The 20,052-nt window shown below is 37.7% G+C and overlaps 1 protein-coding gene across 1 annotated transcript; it reads right to left on the bottom strand.

Moving 5' to 3' along the window:
• Nucleotides 1-12,221: 12,221 nt before the first annotated feature.
• Nucleotides 12,222-19,706, bottom strand: LOC116404025. Its single transcript, XM_031886172.1, has one exon. The coding sequence runs from the start codon at nt 19,539-19,541 to the stop codon at nt 12,246-12,248; it is 7,296 nt and encodes a 2,431-aa protein (XP_031742032.1). The 5' UTR covers nt 19,542-19,706; the 3' UTR covers nt 12,222-12,245.
• Between the last annotated feature and the right edge of the window lie 346 nt (nt 19,707-20,052).

Below are 20,052 nucleotides of genomic sequence, written 5' to 3'. Positions count from 1 at the left end.
AATGGCAAGTTAGTCAATAAAAGACATTATGCCATTGTAGAAGGAAAAAAAGATAAACTACATACCAAAGGTAATCAATGCGTTATACAAATTGAAACAACTCGAGGTAGGGAAATCGATTTTCAAAGATCCATCATCTCACGACATGCTAGACGCATGAGATACAGTAGCTTAGTCTAGTACAACATGGGATGTAACCCTAATCGGGAAGTATCAACTATTCCTGTGCAATCTAAAATCACCAGCAAGTGCTTGGTTGGTGTTCGTTAAAACGAAGTTGATGTCCACGCGCCACAGATAGTACGATTTCACTTGAAAGAATAATACTTTATTGTATAATGAAGACAATACCAGTGGATGTGGATGAAATAATTTGTGAATACAAAGAGACTTGGCTGCATCATCAGTTCGAAGCTAAGCCCTTCATGCATCTTATTGAAGGCTTTACTTGAAAGCATGTCAAGAATTGGAAAAGACCCCACAAGTTGCATGCATTTGAGATGGTATGTGCAACGCAACCAATTTAAGTCGCATTATAGCCATCCACAAAAACAAGGCCACGACCAATAAGTTAAAAACAAGAGATGAAGAGAGAATAAAAGTTGGCCATAAAGTGGATGCAAAAGAAAAAGAAAGAGAAGAAGGAGAAGAAGAGGTAGAAGAAATAGAAGACAAGGAAAATCCTCTTAAGCAAAAGAGGCGTGGCGAGGGGGAGGGCTGTAGATCCAAGAAAAAAAACTTTGAAGGCCAAGGACTCTAGGAAACCACAGCCTCTCACTTTCTGTAAACTCCTTGCCGCTACCCCAACCAAGTCCTCACCAAAGTCCGCCTCGCAAGCCTGCCAATCCAAATCCCTCAAATCCAAATCGCCAATCTCTCCCCAAATCCAAATTGATTCATCTCTTTCATGGTGGAAACCTGACAACTCTCGTACCTTAGTACAATTTGACCTAGTTAGCCAAATCAAATCTACTGGACATGAAAATCCAGACTAGGAGGAATATCAGGACCCTTTTATTGATCTTAACGCGACTAGTGATGACACATTCAACAAGTGAAAAGATGGGGCGTTGGCCCAAACTTGTCCCAAAAAAGGAACGAAGTTCTTGAGCAGGTGATTGATGACCCACTCCACATGGAGAAAGAAACAATCTATAAGGAAGTTGGCGAGACACACCTCTCTTCACTGCCTAAAGAAACAGTAGAAGCTTTAATGCAAGACGATAAGAGTAAAGAAGCAGTAAAGGAAAAGGACGAAGAAGTTTTTGACGAGGATTATATCTTCTATTTCATAAATCACCCACGTATGCAAATGATTGGACAATGGATTTGAAGATATGATCCAGTGCCATAGTATGCTTCCAAAGATGCATTTTCAGAGTCAAAAGCAGTTGAGTGACTTAGAACTTAAAGTAGACAATGCAAATGCAAATTTCGAGGCACAAATAGAACAACTCAATGAGAAAGTCACAGAGCTTATAACGCAAAATGAAAAGTGTAAAGCCTAACAAATTAAGATTGTTTTTGAAGTTATTTATTTTAGCTCTGTTTAGTTAAATTTCATTTATTGGAAATTATTTTAAAGATTAATTGATTTTGTGAACATTGGAATTAATTAAATAATTTAGATGTTAGTTAATTAAACTGAAGAGTGAAAATTTTGTTGAAGATTTGATAATATATATGTGTGTATATATATAAGTATGAAAAAAAGAAAAGATAATTATATTGGTTAAAATATAATTATTTGTAAAAGTGTATTTATTTTTGGAAATGAAAAAGAGATCAAAGTTGATTTGATGGGAATTAAATGAGGAAAGAGGAAGATTTGATTTGTTTTGGAAAATAAATGAATAACTATGTATCTATGTATATATATATAATATTTAGTAAGGATATATGTGAAAAATAATTGAGGAAGAAAGAGAAATTTAGAGTTGGTTATTTGAAAAAAGAAAAGGAAAATTGATAATTATATACTTGAATATAATTATTGGAAAAAATTTAACATCCCAAATTTGTACGGTGCTTTTATCGATTATCTGAAGTTATTTGAGAGTCATCTTAAGATTTGAAGTTAAAATTGAATTATTGAATTAAGATAATTCATGTTGGAATTTACGAAATTTGAAAATAAGTGATTTATTAGAGAAGATTTTGTTGGAATTCACATCAATATATTTGTGAAATTAAGATTTTGATATCAATCTCAACTTTATTGTATTTTGTTAATTAACTTAAATATTTAAAGAATATCAATTCAATAAAAAAAAATGGTACAATTTTAACAAATTACCATGAATTGATTACAACAATTAACAAACTATAAGAACTATTTGATTAAATTAAAAATTAGTGAGGGTCGTAAGTTCAACAAACCTAGAGGGGGTCATCTTATCATAATCCTAGGTTTATCATAACACTAGGTTATCATAACTCTAACCCTTCATAACTCAACCCTTCCCCAAAACACACCCTAAGATTTTATGCACTGAAGAAATTTATTGATGAAAGATAATGAGAATAAAAATATATGTATATATTAGTGTTGTATATCCTAAAAGGAAAAGAAAATAGTAATGATTATTGTGATTATTATTATTTGGGTTTATAAATAACTTTTAAATGTTTAAATTGAAAATAAAAGAAAAAAGAAAAGGTTTTTCATCTTCATCACTAAGATAACCTTCTGTCGCTGCCTCACCAATTTTGGTTAAGATTGGTCCTTATGGAAAAGCTTGAAGATTTAAGTGATGAAAATTTCTCATCAAGGTTGAATTGGTTTCAACCTCAATTTTGGGATCGAATTAATTGAAGAATTTTTACTATCAGCTAGAGAGTATTTTGTTTGGTTAATCTCACGTAGGGGATTCTACTACTGGCCCTTCGAACATAAAATTAAGAGCTTGCATGTATTTTTTCTTTTGCATTGATGTAGCTAAGATGCGTAATGTGTTTATGTTGATGACTAATATTGATGACTGATATGTTATGACGCATGATATGTAATCATTTAAGGATCAATGTTATGATTGATATTCATGTCATGTTTATGATGTTGCTACATGCTTTGGACTGGAGTTCGTTGGGTAACTTTGTTTGTTGAGCTTTTTACTCCATATGTATTGTGATCCTATCTGTGGGCTCACTTACACGATAAGGACAAAACCACTCGTACGATTTTGGGGGTGTACCTATGGATCACATGCACGATTAGAGGACAGTTTTACTGTGTATACGACGTCAGTTGCACGATAACGGGTGTGTTCCGACGATACCACTCGCACAACTAAGAGTATACCTATTTATTACAAACATGTTTATGAAGTGTGTACCTGCGATCACTCGCACAATAAGAGGTGTCCATATAGGTCACTCTCACGATAAATAATGTTTGTATGGTTTCACTTGCTAAGTGTGTATCTACAATCACTCGCACGGTAAGGGGTGTTCCTACGGGTCACTTGCACGATAAGGGGTGTTCGTATGATCTCACTCGTCCAGGTGCTCCATTGGATGCATGACACTATTATTATGTTTTTAACGAGAAGTTAACAGATCACCTAACGGGACCAATAGAGGGTCCCTTACTGAGTATATTTATATACCCACTCTTTTTTATGTTTAATATTTCAGAAAAAGGTATAGGATTGTAGAAGGGTACTAATAACGGGACCAATAGAAGGGTCCATGACATGTCATATGGGACTCAGTTTTGCGTTCGCGCCTACGTATCAATTTTTCAGTATTTTGGTTTTAGAAACCTTATATAAAGTTTGGTCTCATTTGTTTATCTTTATTTCTTAAAAAAAAAATGTTAGTACCTGCGAGTCACGTTTTGATGAAATTATTTTTATTGGTTTATTGATTATTATGTCTTCGAACGTTTATTGATGCTAAAAAAATGTTAGTACCTGCGAGTCACGTTTTGATCAAATTATTTTTATTGGTTTATTTGATTTTTAAGTCTTCAAACATTTATTGATATTAAAATTTTAGTTTTTCCTTTTTCAAAAAGTGTATTTTGATATTTATCTATTTGAGTAATGACTTTAGCTTAGCTTAAAAGTTCGGGCTGTTACAAAAAGCTCCAACAATGAAATATGGTCCTAAAAGACAAAATAGAAAGGCTAACGGGTTTAGTTGAAGAACTGGCCAGGAGAAATGATACATAATTGAATGCTTTGCTCAAATATCAACACTTACTGATGTGTTGTCTTGCCACCTCAGGTTCCACCTAATTTAACACAGCCCCTTTCGCTTTTTGATCTGACGATACGAAGAATGATTAATGCACTGAAGGGCTTAAAGCCCTTTGCAGCAGAAGATTTTACAGTGATCTTAGATTAATTTAATTGGAAACTTAAAAATATCGTACATTGGTAATAGTTACAGAAACAATTTTCTAATTGAGGCTAAACGTGCTTTAAAATTATAGATTAGAGAAAGAAAAACTTACGTATTTTGACGCCTCTGAATCTACTAAAACTCCAAATTGGAGAAGAACCACCCGTTAAAGAACTTCCTATCCTCTAAGATAAGATTGATTTGTGGAAACCAATTAGAATGGAAAAATCTTTTGAGAGAATCTCTAAAGAATTCGCAAGAGACAAAGGCTTAAATTGAAAAAACATGTTTTCTTATGTGTATTTAAAACTCCGTCTTATTCAGGAAGTTGGAGAAAATAATGAGATTCTATTAATTTGAAAATCTTAAATTAATAAAGATATTAAATTAACTAATTAACTTGTTTATTAATTATATTAAATTAATATTTCATTTAAATCATATTTAATGAATATCTATCGCATAATTTATAGTTTTTATTTAATTAAATCATTAAACAAAACTATTAATTATTAATTAATAGTTAAATTAAATATCTTATATTTAATTTAATTCAAATTTGAATCATATTGAAATATAAATTTCTCTCATAACCTATAGTTTTAATGTGTATCATATATGCATTAAATTTTAACCTATAGTTTTAATATGAAATCTAATTCACATTAATTTAATATTTGAACTCATTCATATATTTGATCTCTCATAAATTAATTTTGAATCATATCCGGAATTAAATTTATATAATAAAGTTTAATTAAATATAAATTTTATATTATAATGTATGACCATACATTATACTAATTTTCAAAGTAAATTTGAACCTTTCAAATTATGACCAATATAAATAAATCTCATTACCCTTTACGAACTAGGAAGGGAACCTAATGGACCTACATATAAGAAGCTACAACGTATGAGATTAAGCTAAACTCATTAACCACATTAATCAATATTTCATAATTGTGTGTACACTTCACTAAAGACTCACAATTGAACTCTTTTCAATGTAAATATATTTCTGTGTCCATAGATATAGACCAATAATAGTAAGTTATTCATTCACAAGTGTTCGTAACACTAGCTGGGTCAAATTACCGTTTTACCCCTGAGTTACTTTTAGTCCTTAAATACTAGTGCTCCTATAATAAACAACATGTTTATGATCTAACCAATAAATAGAAATCCTCTCTCGTGCCATATAGAAGGTAGAGCCATTTGTTCAAGTCCTGGAGATACCATTTAAGGGACAACTCATCCACTTACCCTAAAGTTGAGGATGAGTCAATTCCATCTTGTGGGATTATGTTTTCAGCTTTCCACTCGGTCTTATCCTAAAAATGATAAGCATATTAAGTCGTCAATCTAGCCACTATCATCCGTACAAATCAAAGGGCAATCTCTTACAAACAGGAGTTGATAATACACTCACGATTAAGACTAAGTTACCTAGGTCATCCTAATGAAATAGAAACTCAATTCATTGACAGAGTTACATCTACTGGTTACTATTTCATGGTATAGTTTGATGCAAACTCATTGCATAAGATACCCTCACTCGCATGTCACCTACGCGAACACGTTGGATCATTGCATTTGTATCAAGTACAAAGTGAGCCTTATCCATAGTGTTACTAGGATAAGGTATCCAACCTTATTCCTATACTATAGACCCTTTAAGCTTATCTCGAATATTGATCCCTGTATGTCTCTACATCTTGTTCAAGAATCATCAAGCAGATTAGGGTGTTAGGTTATTGGATTTAGGTTATTAAGACAAAACTAATAATAAAAACAATAACACTTATTGAAATAATAATAGTAACATTTTATTAATAAAGGTTAATGGATTTTATTTACTATCTATGATGACTTGTGTGGATTTATGCGGCATAAGGGCCGTGTCATCTTACCTTGCGTCTAAGGAGCTGGTTGGAAAGCAGATTGCTTCTTAACGCAAAAGGCTCCATTTTGGGGAAAGACGAGTATCACACCACGGTTGGTAAGGACTAGCCCAGGAGGTGAGAGAACCAAAGGATTTAGTCAAGAAAAGGAAGCCCTAAGCATTGTTATTTGGATGGGTCATTGTACATCTGAGGTAATGGAAGAAGTGGAGTCTTCACCCTCGAAGCACCCAGCCTTAAGGAGAAGCATTGGGTAGCAAGAAAGACCTAAGGTGCATTGCTACACGATGAGGTCAGTAAGCTAGGTGTTGCAGTCAGAAAAGTTGTGTTAGGCAAGAAGGGTCTAACATTATGTCAAGTTTAGTTTGTTGTAAGGAAAAGTCTAAAGTGCATTATATAAAAGTGTTAAGTTAATAAAGTGAAGTTTTGTACTTATTCCGCTGTATTATCTCTGTCTATCACATAATTTGATAATTAATAAAAGGCTTATTTTGTTGCATCCCGCTTCCTCATTTAAAGGAAGTTGACGTTTAAGATGTGCAAAAAGAGATAAGTTATTTCTCTTACTAGACGTTTAATGCGTTGCCTCGCGAGAAGTACGCGATAAAGGTATATCGGAGCATAAGAGCAACAACTTTTTGGGACGAGGCGTGACAGGTGGTATCAAAGCATATGTTTCTTCAGAGAAGAAGAACAAAAGCTTAAGGCAAGGTTAAGTGGTGTGAGACCATGTGGTATAAGAACATAAGTTCTTCGGAAGGAGCAACAGTTTGACAAGAGGTTGCCAATAGCTTCAGAGTATAAATTTCATGGGATGTAAAGAGTTGAAACTTAAAACAGTTTATTCAAGAGGATAAATTGAGAGCTCAATAGGTTAGAACTATTCAAGTTGAAGCTACGATGAGGAAGTTTGATGTAAGTTAGTGTTCGCACGAGATTTCCGGAGAAATTTAATTCGTGGACTTGAACTTGGGTTGATGTTGTATTTTTGTTGATTTGATGCGATGCGGTTCAATCTCTAGAATTTGATCCTCTGATTCTCTCTCAACTGTATGTCTACGCTTGATTTGGAGGAAGCGGAGCACGTGATGTTCTTGAAGTTTGTTGAACGTCTACGCTTGATTTGGAGAAGCGGAGCACGTGATGTTCTTGAAGTTTGTTGAACGTCTACGCTTGATTTGGAGAAGCGGAGCACGTGATGTTCTTGAAGTTTGTTGAACGTCTACGCTTGATTTGGAGAAGCGGAGCACGTGATGTTCTTCAAGTTGGTTGAATGCTTACGCTTGATTTGAGGAAGCGGAGCACGTGATGTTCTTGAAGTTGGAGTCTTGGAAGAAAGTTTGTATCTTCAAAGCAGCTTCAATCTTCGAGGGTGGTCAACTTCAGAAGTTAGGGAGTCTTCTAGCTCTTGGAAGAATTCTCTCTAGATCTTCTAGAGTCAAAATTTTCCAACCCCTGCAAATGAGGAGAATTCCTCTATTTATAGAGTTCACTGGTGGGCTTTATGGGTTTGAACTTGGTTGGTCCATGGACCAGACCCATGGGCTCAACCATATGGACTTAGGTTATATTTAGTCTTTGGGCTCAATTAAGCTTATTTTTTTTGGCTTAATTGAACTAAAATGATTAACTTAATCCAACGATTAATATGAAAACATGTGGCATTATTAGAATGACCAATTTATTTATTTTAACTCTTTAATTTGGGGCATGTGTCAATTTTAATTAGTCCCAAATTTAATTATTTGTACTTTTCATCATTAACTTAATAAATGATGTGGCAACTTGTGATTGGTCTCAAAATTTCTTATTCAACAAATGCCCCCTTTTCGAGATTTATGCACGTATATGGGTGAATGAATCTCGGAAAAGATAAATTTGAAGTCAAAGTACGAGCCTTTTTTTTTTTTTTTTTTACTCAATTCAGCATATCAAATTAATCAAACTATGAATTTAGTACGTGAGTTTGATTTAAATTTAAAATAAGGGTTGGAATATGACCAAACCTTAAAAAAAATTCAAAGTTTTATTTCCCACTTAATTTTATTTGAGGGGAAAAAAAAATTAATATGATGATTTTTTTTTTTAAAGTAAAATTTGGAATATAACCAAAATTTTAATTTTGAAATAAGGATAAGGTTTCTACCGTACCTTAATTTATCTTAGGGATGCATAAGAATTTGGAATGACCAATTTTAACTTGAGATAAAAAAATCAGGTCCTCAATCTTAGGTAAAGTTGGATTTATGGCTCCGATTTAAATTCATGATAAAAAGGAGGTCATATATGCAAGTTAATTTAACTTGAATTTTGAAATTGAGAATATTTATATATATATATGTATATATTTTTAAAAATGTTGAAATTTTTAAATATTTTAAATATCTCAATAAAAGTTAAACTTGAGATTTATCCAAAAAAAAAGAAATAATTTAAAATAAAATAAGATAATTGGATTATCTTTTCTTTATATATATATATTTTTTAAAAATCATTCCTATTCCTTTTAGGAATTGGATTTGTTTTTTTTTAAAAAAATAATTAAATATCATTCCTAATCCTTTTAGGAATTGGATTTGTTGGGCTTATAAATAGACTCATACCCTACTCACTTATACCTCATCCAACGCTTATTCCTCATCAAATCGGCAGAAAGGTATAGAAAACTTTTCTTCTCCCTTTCTCTTTTTTTTTCTCTTCTTTTTTTTTTTTGTGTGTGTGTGTGTGTTTTTTTTTTTTTTCTGTTTTGTTTTGTTTTTTGTTTGTTTTTTTTTTTTTTTGTGTTTTTGTTTTTGTTTTTGTTTTTTTTTTTTTTTTTGCAGGAATGACTTTGTCGAGCTTCTTCTAGGGACGATCGGGCTTCTGCCGTCAGATCTATCGCCCTAGTAGGAGAGATCGACTCTGTCATCGTCGGGCTTCGATCTTCGTTTGCAGAAATGACTTTGTTGAGCTTCTTCTAGGGACGATCGGGCTTTTGCCGTCAGATCTATCGCCCTAGTTGGAGAGATCGACTCTGTCATCGTCGGGCTTCAATCTTCGTTTGCAGAAATGACTTTGTTGAGCTTCTTCTAGGGACGATCGGGCTTTTGCCGTCAGATCTATCGCCCTAGTAGGAGAGATCGACTCTGTCATCGTCGGGCTTCGATCTTCGTTTGCAGAAATGACTTTGTTGAGCTTCTTCTAGGGACGATCGGGCTTTTGCCGTCAGATCTATCGCCCTAGTAGGAGAGATCGACTCTGTCATCGTCGGGCTTCAATCTTCGTTTGCAGAAATGACTTTGTTGAGCTTCTTCTAGGGACGATCGGGCTTTTGCCGTCAGATCTATCGCCCTAGTAGGAGAGATCGACTCTGTCATCGTCGGGCTTCAATCTTCGTTTGCATAAATGACTTTGTTGAGCTTCTTCTAGGGACGATCGGGCTTTTGCCGTCAGATCTATCGCCCTAGTAGGAGAGATTGACTCTGTCATCGTCGGGCTTCGATCTTCGTTTGCAGAAATGACTTTGTTGAGCTTCTTCTAGGGACGATCGGGCTTTTGCCGTCAGATCTATCGCCCTAGTAGGAGAGATCGACTCTGTCATCGTCGGGCTTCGATCTTCGTTATCACCAATTGAGCTTCTTCGTTTTTTTTTCTTCTTCTTCTTATTCTTCTTTCTTTTTGTTTTTTCTTCTTTTGCTTCTTTCTTTTTTGTTTTCTTCTTCTTCTTCTTTCTTTTTTTTTTTTTTGTTTTTCTTTCTTTTTGTTTTTGTTTTTTTTTTTTCTTTTCTTCTTTCTTTTTGTTTTTTTTTTTCTTTCTTCTTCCTTCTTTCTTCTTCATCATTTTCTTCTTTCTTCTTCTTGCTTCTCCTTTTTTTTTTCTTTCTTTCTTGGTTGTGGTACTAGGGAGAAGATGAAGATGAATCATCTAGCTTGCGACACCTTAGAGCTGATGAAAATGAATTCCATCGGCCGGGTTGCGACACCTGTTAGATGATAAAGATGAATACTCTCAGCTACGACATATAGGAGAAGATGAAGATGAATCCTCTCGGCTATGACATATGGGAGGAGATGAAGATGAATTCTCTTCAGTTGCAGCACTTGGAAGAAGATGAAGATGAATCCTCTCAGCTATGACATATGAGAGAAGATGAAGATGAATCCTCTCGGCTATGACATATGAAAGGAGATGAATCCTCTCGACTATGACATATGGGAGGAGATGAAGATGAATCCTATTCAATTGCAGCACCTGGGAGAAGATGAAGATAAATCCTCTCGGCTATGACATATGGGAGAAGATGAAGATGAATCCTCTCGGCTATGACATATGAGAGAAGATGAATCATTTTCGATTGCAGCACCTGGGAGAAGATGAAGATGAATCTTCTCAGCTATGACATATAAGAGAAGATGAAGATGAATCATCTTTGATTGTAGCACCTAGAAGAAGATGAAGGTGAATCCTTCCGGCTACGACATATGAAAGAAGATGAAGATGAATTCTCTTTGGTTGCAACTCCTAAAAGAAGATGAAGATGAATCTTCTTTGGTTGCGACACCTGAAAGAAGATGAAGGTGAATCTTCTCGGTTGCGACTCTTAGGAGAAGATGAAGATGAATCTTCTCAGTTGCAATTCCAATGAGAAGATGAAGATGAATCCTCTCGGTTGTAGCACCTAGAAGAAGATGAAGGTGAATCCTTCCGGCTACGTCATATGAAAGAAGATGAAGATGAATCCTCTTTGGTTGCAGCACCTAGAAGAAGATAAAGATGAATCTTCTTTGGTTGCGACACCTGAAAGAAGATGAAGGTGAATCTTCTCAGTTGCAATTCTTAGGAGAAGATGAAGATGAATCCTCTCGGTTGCAACACATAGGAGAAGACAAAGATGAATCCTCTCACTTGCGACACCTTAGAGCAGATGAAGATGAATCATCTTCGGTTGTTACACCTGAGAGAAGATGAAAATGAATCTTCTTGATTGCGACTCCTAGGTGAAGATGAAGATGAATCATCTCGGTTGTAACACATGGAGGAAGACAAAGATGAATCCTCTCACTTGCGACACCTTAGAGCAGATGAAGATGAATAATCTTCGATTGCAAAACTTAGAAGAAGATGAAGATGAATCCTCTTCGGTTGCAATAAGCTGAAGATGAAGCAGAGGTTAAAGCTTTAGCATTGCATGCATCTTCTTCAAGAGGCAGAAACGATGTTACACTGTCGTTTTCATCTTGGAGAGGCGAAGGCAGAGCTGCCCGATCGTCGTCCTATCAAAGTTGTACCATCGTTATCCTCTCAAAGAGCTGGAGCTGCAGCATCGATGAAGCCTTCAAACTTGAATATAAGGAATCATCAATGAAACTTTTATGCTTGAATTTGAGGGATCATTAATGATGCCTTTGAGCTTGATTTTGAGATTCTCTTTTTTTTTTCTTTTTACATGCACTCAACTTGTACATAGTCTTTGCACGGAGTTTGTACATCTTCAATTTATTTCATCTCATTGTTACTAAAGATGAACATCTTGAATTTAGGGATTTGCCCCCAATTTGTTATGATTTCTTAGTGGAGATGAACACCCTTTGAAGAAAAGAATTAACTCACGACGTAGTTCAAGGTTTTTTTTTTTTTTTTTATAATGGTGGACTGAACTTAAAGTTTTCTTTAAGTTGCCTACGTACCCTTTATAATGTAGGGATCAAGTCATAACGTAGTTCAACTTTTTTTGCTGGACTGGGCTTAAGGTTTTCCTTAAGCTGCCTACGTACCCTTTATAATATAGGGATCACGTCATAACGTAGTTCAATTTTTTTTTTGCTGGACTGGGCTTAAGGTTTTCCTTAAGCTGCCTACGTACCCTTTATAATATAGGGATCAAGTCATAACGTAGTTCAACTTTTTTTTTGCTGGACTGGGCTTAAGGTTTTCCTTAAGCTGCCTACGTACCCTTTATAACATAGGGATCAAGTCATAACGTAGTTCAATTTTTTTTTTTTTACCTAACAAAATTAAGCATAAAATTTTTTAAGAAATTTACCATTGATTGGGCCAATTCGTAGTCCGTCTTGATCAACGATCTTGTATGCGCCATTTGTATAAACTTCTTTAACAATGTAAGGTCCATCCCATTTAGGTGTGAACTTATTTCCTGTATGCCTTGTTGTGATGATCGGTCTCCTTACGGCAAGTACTAGATCACCGACTTGAAAGGAGCGAGGTTTAACGTGTTTATCAAAAGCTTTGGACATTCTCGCTTGATAACATTCCAATGCTTGCTGAGCCTCTAATCGCTTTTCGTCAAGTGCTTCTAATTCTTGAAGACGTAACTTCACATTATCTTCGGTAGTCAATCCCTCTTGTACTGCCATTCTTAGTGACGGAATTTCCCTTTCGAGAGGAAGGACAGCCTCCACACCGTAAACAAGCGAATATGGTGTAACCCCTGTAGGGGTGCGATGAGTCGTTCGATAAGCCCATAATGCCTCGCCGATCTTTTCTTGCCAATCCCTCTTTGACTTGGAGACAATTTTCTTTAAAAGATTACACAATGTTTTGTTGAATGCTTCTGCTAGTCCATTCGCAGCTGCGTTGTACATGGATGACTTATATTGCTTGAATTTGAATTTTTCACATAACTTGTCCATCATACTATTGGAGAATTGCTTTCCATTATCCGTCACGATTCGATGTGGAATACCGTATCGATAGATGATGTGTGTTCGAATAAAGTCTGCCACGTTCTCCTTCTTGGCTTCTCTCAAGGAAATGGCCTCAGCCCACCTTGAAAAATAGTCTGTTGCTGCTAGGATATAAGAATGTCCTGCTGATGATTTTGGTGTAATGGGGCCAACCAGATCGAGTCCCCAAGCCTCAAAAGGCCAAGAAGCCACAGTTGGATGAAGAGGTTCTGGAGGTTGGTGTATGAAGTTTGCATGGTATTGACAAGGCTCACACTTCTTCACATAGTCTATTGAATCTTGGATCATCTTAGGCCAGTAGTAGCCCATTCTTCTTAGCTGGAATTGAAGCTTTGGTCCCGATTGATGTGCTCCACAAACACCTGCATGTACTTCCTTTAGAGCTTTTACCGAATCTTCCTTTCCGAGACATCGAAGGAAGAGCCCTTCAAGAGAACGGCGATATAAAGTTCCCTTGTAATAAATGAAGTGTGCTGCCCTTCTTCGTATCTCAATTTTATGACGAGAATCCTTTGGAAGCTTTCCATGTTCAAGATACTCTATGATGGGTTGACGCCAATCTTCTTCATCAATCAAATAGGATGTTGCCATGTTCACTTCCTGACATTCAGGCCTAACTGGGGGTATAATCCATCGTTGACAAAGTGGTATGTTCAGAGTTACATCATCTGGCATGGTCAAGGCCGTGGCTAAATTTGCCAATGCATCCGCTCTCTTATTTTCTACTCTAGGGACATGTTCTAACATCACATTATCAAACTTTTCCATCAATTGTCGAGCATAAGCAAAATATGGCTTCAAGTCTTCATGTTTCACGTCATATTGAAGCGAGAGTTGATTGATTATCAATTTTGAATCACCATAGACCTCTATGAATGACACTCCGATTTCTAATGCTATTTGAAGGCCAATTATCAAAGCCTGATATTCAGCCACATTGTTTGAACACAATTCGGAAAGTGCAAAGCTATAAGGCAACATATGCTTCTCAGGAGAAATGAGGACAATGCCTGCCCCCGCACCACTTCTTCGAGCTGCACCATCGAAGTACATAGTCCAAGGTTCCATAACTTCTGTGAAGAAAACCTCATCGTCTGGTAGGTCATCACATAACTTCCAATCCGAAGGAATTGGGTGGTCTGCTAAAAAGTCTGCTAGCGCTTGTCCTTTTATCGCCTTTTGGGGAATATAGACAATGTCATATTGTTGGAGTAGAACCGCCCATTTGGCTAAGCGTCCAGCGATGATTGGCCTGGATAGAACATACTTTATAGGGTCTGCTTTTGCCACTAGATGAACCGTGAAGGCCTGCATATAATGCCTCAACTTATCAATGGCAAAGAAAAGTGCAAGACACATCTTTTCGATAGGAGAATAGTTAACTTCAGCCCCAATTAATGTTCTGCTTAGATAGTAGAGAGAACGCTCCTTTCCCTTTACCTCTTCTTGTGCCAGTAATGCTCCTAAGGACCTTTCTTGTGCAGCAATGTACAATATTAGTGGTTTGTCAGGTACTGGAGCTCCCAGCACTGGGGGAGTAAGCAAGTATTTCTTTATGCTATCAAAAGCGTTCTGACAAGCTTCATCCCACACAAAATTTTCTCCTTTTCTCATCAACTTTTGAAAAGGTTGACACCGACCGGCCAAGTTAGAGATGAACCTTCGGATGTAAGCCAGTCGTCCTTGGAGACTTCTTAGGTCATGCAAACTTTTAGGTCTTGACATCTTCTGAATGGCATCAATCTTGGACTGGTCTATTTCGATCCCTCGATGCCTTACAATGAAGCCAAGAAATTTTCCTGAAGTTACACCAAACGCACACTTGAGAGGGTTCATCCTTAGCTGATATTTTCGCAAGCGATCAAACACGACTTTTAGATCCTTCAAATGGTCTTGTCGTCTCTTTGTTTTGACTACAAGATCATCAACATAACATTCAACATACCTGTGCAACATATCATCAAACACTTTCTGCATGGCACGTTGATAAGTAGCGCCGGCATTTTTCAATCCAAAGGGCATCACCTTGTAACAGTATATTCCCTTTGGAGTTCTGAAAGCTGTCATTTCTTCATCTGAGAGGGCCATCCGTATTTGATTATATCCAGACGACCCATCCATAAACGACAACGCCTCGTGTCCAGTAGTTGCATCAACCATGATTTCGGTGATGGGCAAGGGAAAATCATCTTTAGGGCATGCATTATTCAGATCGCGAAAGTCTACACAAACGCGAAGTTGTCCATTTTTTTTTCTAACAGGGACAATGTTTGCTATCCACGTTGGATATTTGACCTCGCGAATGAATCCTGCTTCGATCAACTTGTTGACTTCCACCTCGATTTGAGGGATAAGCTCCGGTCGAAAACGTCGTTGTGCTTGTTTAATCGGTCGATATCCAGGTTTAATTGCAAGATGATGGACTGCTACTTTTGGGTCAAGTCCTGGCATCTCCTTGTACGACCACGCAAAGATGTCCCTGTATTCGGTGAGCAAACTCATATATTTATCCACCTCTTCATTAGAGAGGGACGCACTAATGAAAGTCGGACGTGGTTCCTCTATTGTACCAAGGTTCACCTCTTTTAGCTCGTCTACAGTAGATTGGCCACCATCCTCTAAACTTTGTGGGGCATTTTCTGCGTCTTCTTCATGAGTTCCAGTCTCTGATTCCTCAATAATGGTGATGTGATGACATGAAGTTTCACATTCCCCTTGTTCCGACCCTTCTTTTTCAGGATTCGTTAGTATAACATCATGTCTTTTTACCTTTAACGAACCTTGACTTGTATTGAGAGTAACAAAAGTTTTTCTTTTCATGCGAGAAGGAACGTTGCTATGAATTTCTCCATTTTCCTTTGTCTCGCAAGGAAACTTCTTACTACGATAATTATCGACATCTGTATGCTTAATTCGACGCCAAACTTTCACACGAGACATTGGTTCCTTCTTCTTTGTATCTATGTTGGAATCAATGTTGTCGTGTGATCCTTTATCCCCGAGATGATTAAAAATCGGAGCACGGGGTGCTTGTACATTTTTCTTTTTAGACACACCTAGCCTTTCAAAGGCTGATGGTCTTGTAGTTGTCAAGGCATGGCATGTGCTTTCTTCCTTTATGGGAGTCGTAGTTAGCCTTCGAAAGACCGAATGTCTCTCAAGGTTTGGTACTGACTGGAGCCTTTCTCTTTCTGCCTCTGTCATGCTTAGCCTTTCAAATACTACGGGACGTGCAACAGATGGTCTAATTCGATCAAATACTGAGATTCTCTGATTATCACCTTCTTTTACGTCAGTATTGTCATCCTCCTCTATAGTTATATGATTGATGTCAACCACTTTTTCCTTCCCCTTTTTAGTTATACGGATCGGTTCTGGCGACTTGTATCCGAGTCCTTTTCTCGACACGGGTATAGAATGTCCTTCCCGTAGAAGCTTCTTTTGAGTTGAGGAGAGCTCAGGTCGGTCATGAATTTCCAAGCTTTTAAACTCGGTGTGAGCTGTGAAGTCATAACCTGCTTTCGCCATCAATTTGTAAGCCTTGGGGTCGAATCCGTCTTTCGTTCGCCTTTGGGGCAAGTTTGCTTCCACCAGATCTACCTTTACCTCTTGCTTCGCTATCTTAGTTAGTGGTGTAGTGAAGCTTTCTTTTATGATTTCGATGTCACCAACTTTCAAACCTTTTGGAGACTCCATGAATGGTGATTCGCCTTTCTTGCGCCTTGACAGAGGGACATAACGCAAAACTGGTGTGTTTGCAGCATTTTCATCCTTCAAGATCATACCCTTTGTGTTGCTAGTGTATGCTTCACCCTTTCCAGAGTTAAAGGTTCTCGCACTTTCATGTGGTTCTGTGGTTGCGAGTGATTTCAATTGTGAATTATCTTCTCCTTTTGTAAGAGGGGTTTCTGCAGGCAAAACTTCTAAAATATTATTATTCTTTGAATAAAACTTTGCATCTGCGAAGTGAGACTCAGCTTCTGAGAATGGATTAGAGTCGGCTTCAACCTTCTTTACACCGTCCTGATAAAATTTGAAGCACTGATGCAGTGTTGAAGTTACTACTCCGTTTCCATGAATCCAAGGACGCCCTAGTAACAACTTGTAAGTAGTCCTTGAGTCTATGACATGAAACAATGCACTGGCCTTTAGGTCGCCAATTATGAGTTCTAACCGTATCATGCCTATTGCTCTTTGGCTACCTTGGTTAAAACCTTGAATTACTAGCTTGCTATTTGAGAGCTCGTCCATCAAGATGCCTAATTGCCACATAGTCGACTTTGGCATTATGTTGACAGCTGAGCCATTATCAATGAGGATTCGATCGACTCTCTGTTCTCGAACGTATCCAGAAACATACAAAGGTCTATTATGAAGTTTAGATCCCAACAACAAATCCTCATCTGAGAAGTCTATAGACATACAATAAGAACCACTCTCATATGTCATAGTCGGAGTACTCGAACTTGATGCTCTTGAATTTAGCAATGCATCAATAAGGATGGTTTTGGTCTCTTGAGGAAGTGATAATAGATCCTCTACATTAAACCTTGAAAGGTCTTTTGATACTCCCTCTCCTTCTAGTGATCTTGGAGGGATTATTTCTTCCTCCGTTGTGTTGATAGCATGACACGCAACGACTTCTGGGTCTTCATCCTGATGATCACAAAGGAAGCTTTTTGGAAGGAAGTCTGCCAAGGTCACTAAGCGTTGAGGTCGAGAGAAATTCATGTCTTCATTATGTACGAGCTTAAGCTTATGAGTCTTCTTCTTTTTCTTATTCTTTTGAGTCTTATTTCCTCTTCTATAGTTTTGGTAAGAGCGAGACTCTCTTTGGGTCGGGATCGACTGTCTTTTCTTTCGGTGGGTCACCACTATCCACCCTTCATCGTCTTCTTCAATTGGTCTTTTCTCTCCTTGAGGATCCTCGTATGAGATTTCCTGAAAGAATTGGACAACTATAGGCTCAAAGGTCCCGAACTGGACCAAGCTTTTCCTTTGCTCAAAAATCAATCTCGACGAAGAAGCCTCAGACATTATCGTCACTTCAGCGTGGTTTGTTTGAGCTACTTCCTCCAAATCTAGCTCAATCCTTTTCTCACGAGCCAACCTTAGAATTAGCTCCTTCAGCACGAAGCATTTCTCTACTGGATGACTGATGACCCGATGATACTTGCAGTAATTGGGATCATCTACCTTTCCTGCTTGCTCAGGTCGTTTACATTCTGGCAGCTGGATCAGCTGCTTCTCTAGTAGTTGCTCTAGCATGTCAGCGATATCTGAATCAGGAAATGGGTAAACTTTTTCCTGCCTTTCTTTTAAAGTCAGACGTCGCCTTTCGCTTCCATCATCCTTCTTTTCAACCCTCGCTTCCTTTCCTTTGGAGAATTTCAGCGGGGTTGTGTTTACGACCATAGATTCTTTCAAGGTGCTTTTCACTATCTTTTCAGCACCTTTCATCTCTTTCTTATCTTTCTTTACTTCAGGAACAAGAAAATCTTTAGTTCCTCTACTGGCGATGCTCAACTCCATATCATGAGCTCGAGTTGCCAGTTCTTCAAATGTGCGGGGCTTTATTCCCTGCAAAATGTAGAGGAGTCCCCAGTGCATGCCTTGGGTGCACATTTCTACAGCCGACAGTTCGGTGAGCCGATCTTTACAGTCAAGACTTAGAGCTCTCCATCTATTGATGTAGTCGATGACTGGTTCTCCCTTTCTTTGTTTCGTATTTGTAAGCTCCATCATGCTTACAGTACGCCTGGTGCTGTAGAAGCGATTGAGAAACTCCTTTTCTAGTTGTTCCCAACTCTCAATGCTTTCTGGCTCCAGATCAGTATACCATTCAAAAGCATTTCCTTTCAAGCTTCGAACAAATTGTCTGACTAGTTGATCTCCTCTTGATCCTGCATTCTCACATGTTTCGACGAAGTGAGCAACGTGCTGTTTTGGATTGCCCTTTCCGTCAAACTGCTGGAATTTTGGAGGCTGATATCCAAGCGGCATTCTCAAGTTGTCGATTCTTTTGGTGTATGGTTTAGAGTACATGAAAGAAGTCTGAGATGGGCCTCCATATTGTGCTCTGATGGAGCTTGTGATCATATCTTGTAATTGTTGAACCGAGAGAGAAGCCACAGAAGTTGATTGTTGTTGTGGCTGATTTTCTTGTACCACGTTCTTCCCTTTGTCATCAACTTTAACGACAGGAGTTTGACTCGATTCAGCAGTTTCACGAGTCTGCATCTGCTCCTTTAAAGCTGCAATTTCGTGGTCTCGTTCATCAACAACCTTCATCAGGAGATTAATTTTTCTCTCCATCTCCGCCATGGCAGTCTCGACTGCTACATCAGCCATCATGACGGACATCACATCTGGGTGTGCTTCTTTCAGTGACCTGCTAGAGGCAGAATCATAATCATTATATAGAGGATTTTCCTTGATGACAATTCCAGCTTTAGGAGATTCCATCAATTGCTTCAGGATGCTCTGCGCGATGGCGGAACCTTGGTCTTGCCCTTGGATGATCCCCTTGGAACGACTACGGGTGATAGGTCCCGTGTAGGTGTCGCTTGCAGCTGAAGATTTGGATGCAGCTTTCTTTGATGCCATTGATTTGCTTGTAGATCTAGATGATGAGAGAGAGATGAGAGGTAGAGATGGTCCCACTGGGCGTGCCAATTTGTTCGCACGAGATTTCCGGAGAAATTTAATTCGTGGACTTGAACTTGGGTTGATGTTGTATTTTTGTTGATTTGATGCGATGCGGTTCAATCTCTAGAATTTGATCCTCTGATTCTCTCTCAACTGTATGTCTACGCTTGATTTGGAGGAAGCGGAGCACGTGATGTTCTTGAAGTTTGTTGAACGTCTACGCTTGATTTGGAGAAGCGGAGCACGTGATGTTCTTGAAGTTTGTTGAACGTCTACGCTTGATTTGGAGAAGCGGAGCACGTGATGTTCTTGAAGTTTGTTGAACGTCTACGCTTGATTTGGAGAAGCGGAGCACGTGATGTTCTTGAAGTTTGTTGAACGTCTACGCTTGATTTGGAGAAGCGGAGCACGTGATGTTCTTCAAGTTGGTTGAATGCTTACGCTTGATTTGAGGAAGCGGAGCACGTGA

This window comes from Cucumis sativus, chromosome 5, assembly GCF_000004075.3.
Source record: "Cucumis sativus cultivar 9930 chromosome 5, Cucumber_9930_V3, whole genome shotgun sequence".
NCBI lineage: Eukaryota > Viridiplantae > Streptophyta > Magnoliopsida > Cucurbitales > Cucurbitaceae > Cucumis > Cucumis sativus.
The sequence above is the reverse complement of the archived record's forward strand: the minus strand, read 5'-3'. Positions and strand labels throughout refer to the sequence as shown.

Excerpts from the sequence above, each read along its gene's own strand:
- LOC116404025 (XM_031886172.1), bottom strand. The coding sequence starts at position 19,541 with ATGGCATCAAAGAAAGCTGCATCCAAATCTTCAGCTGCAAGCGACACC.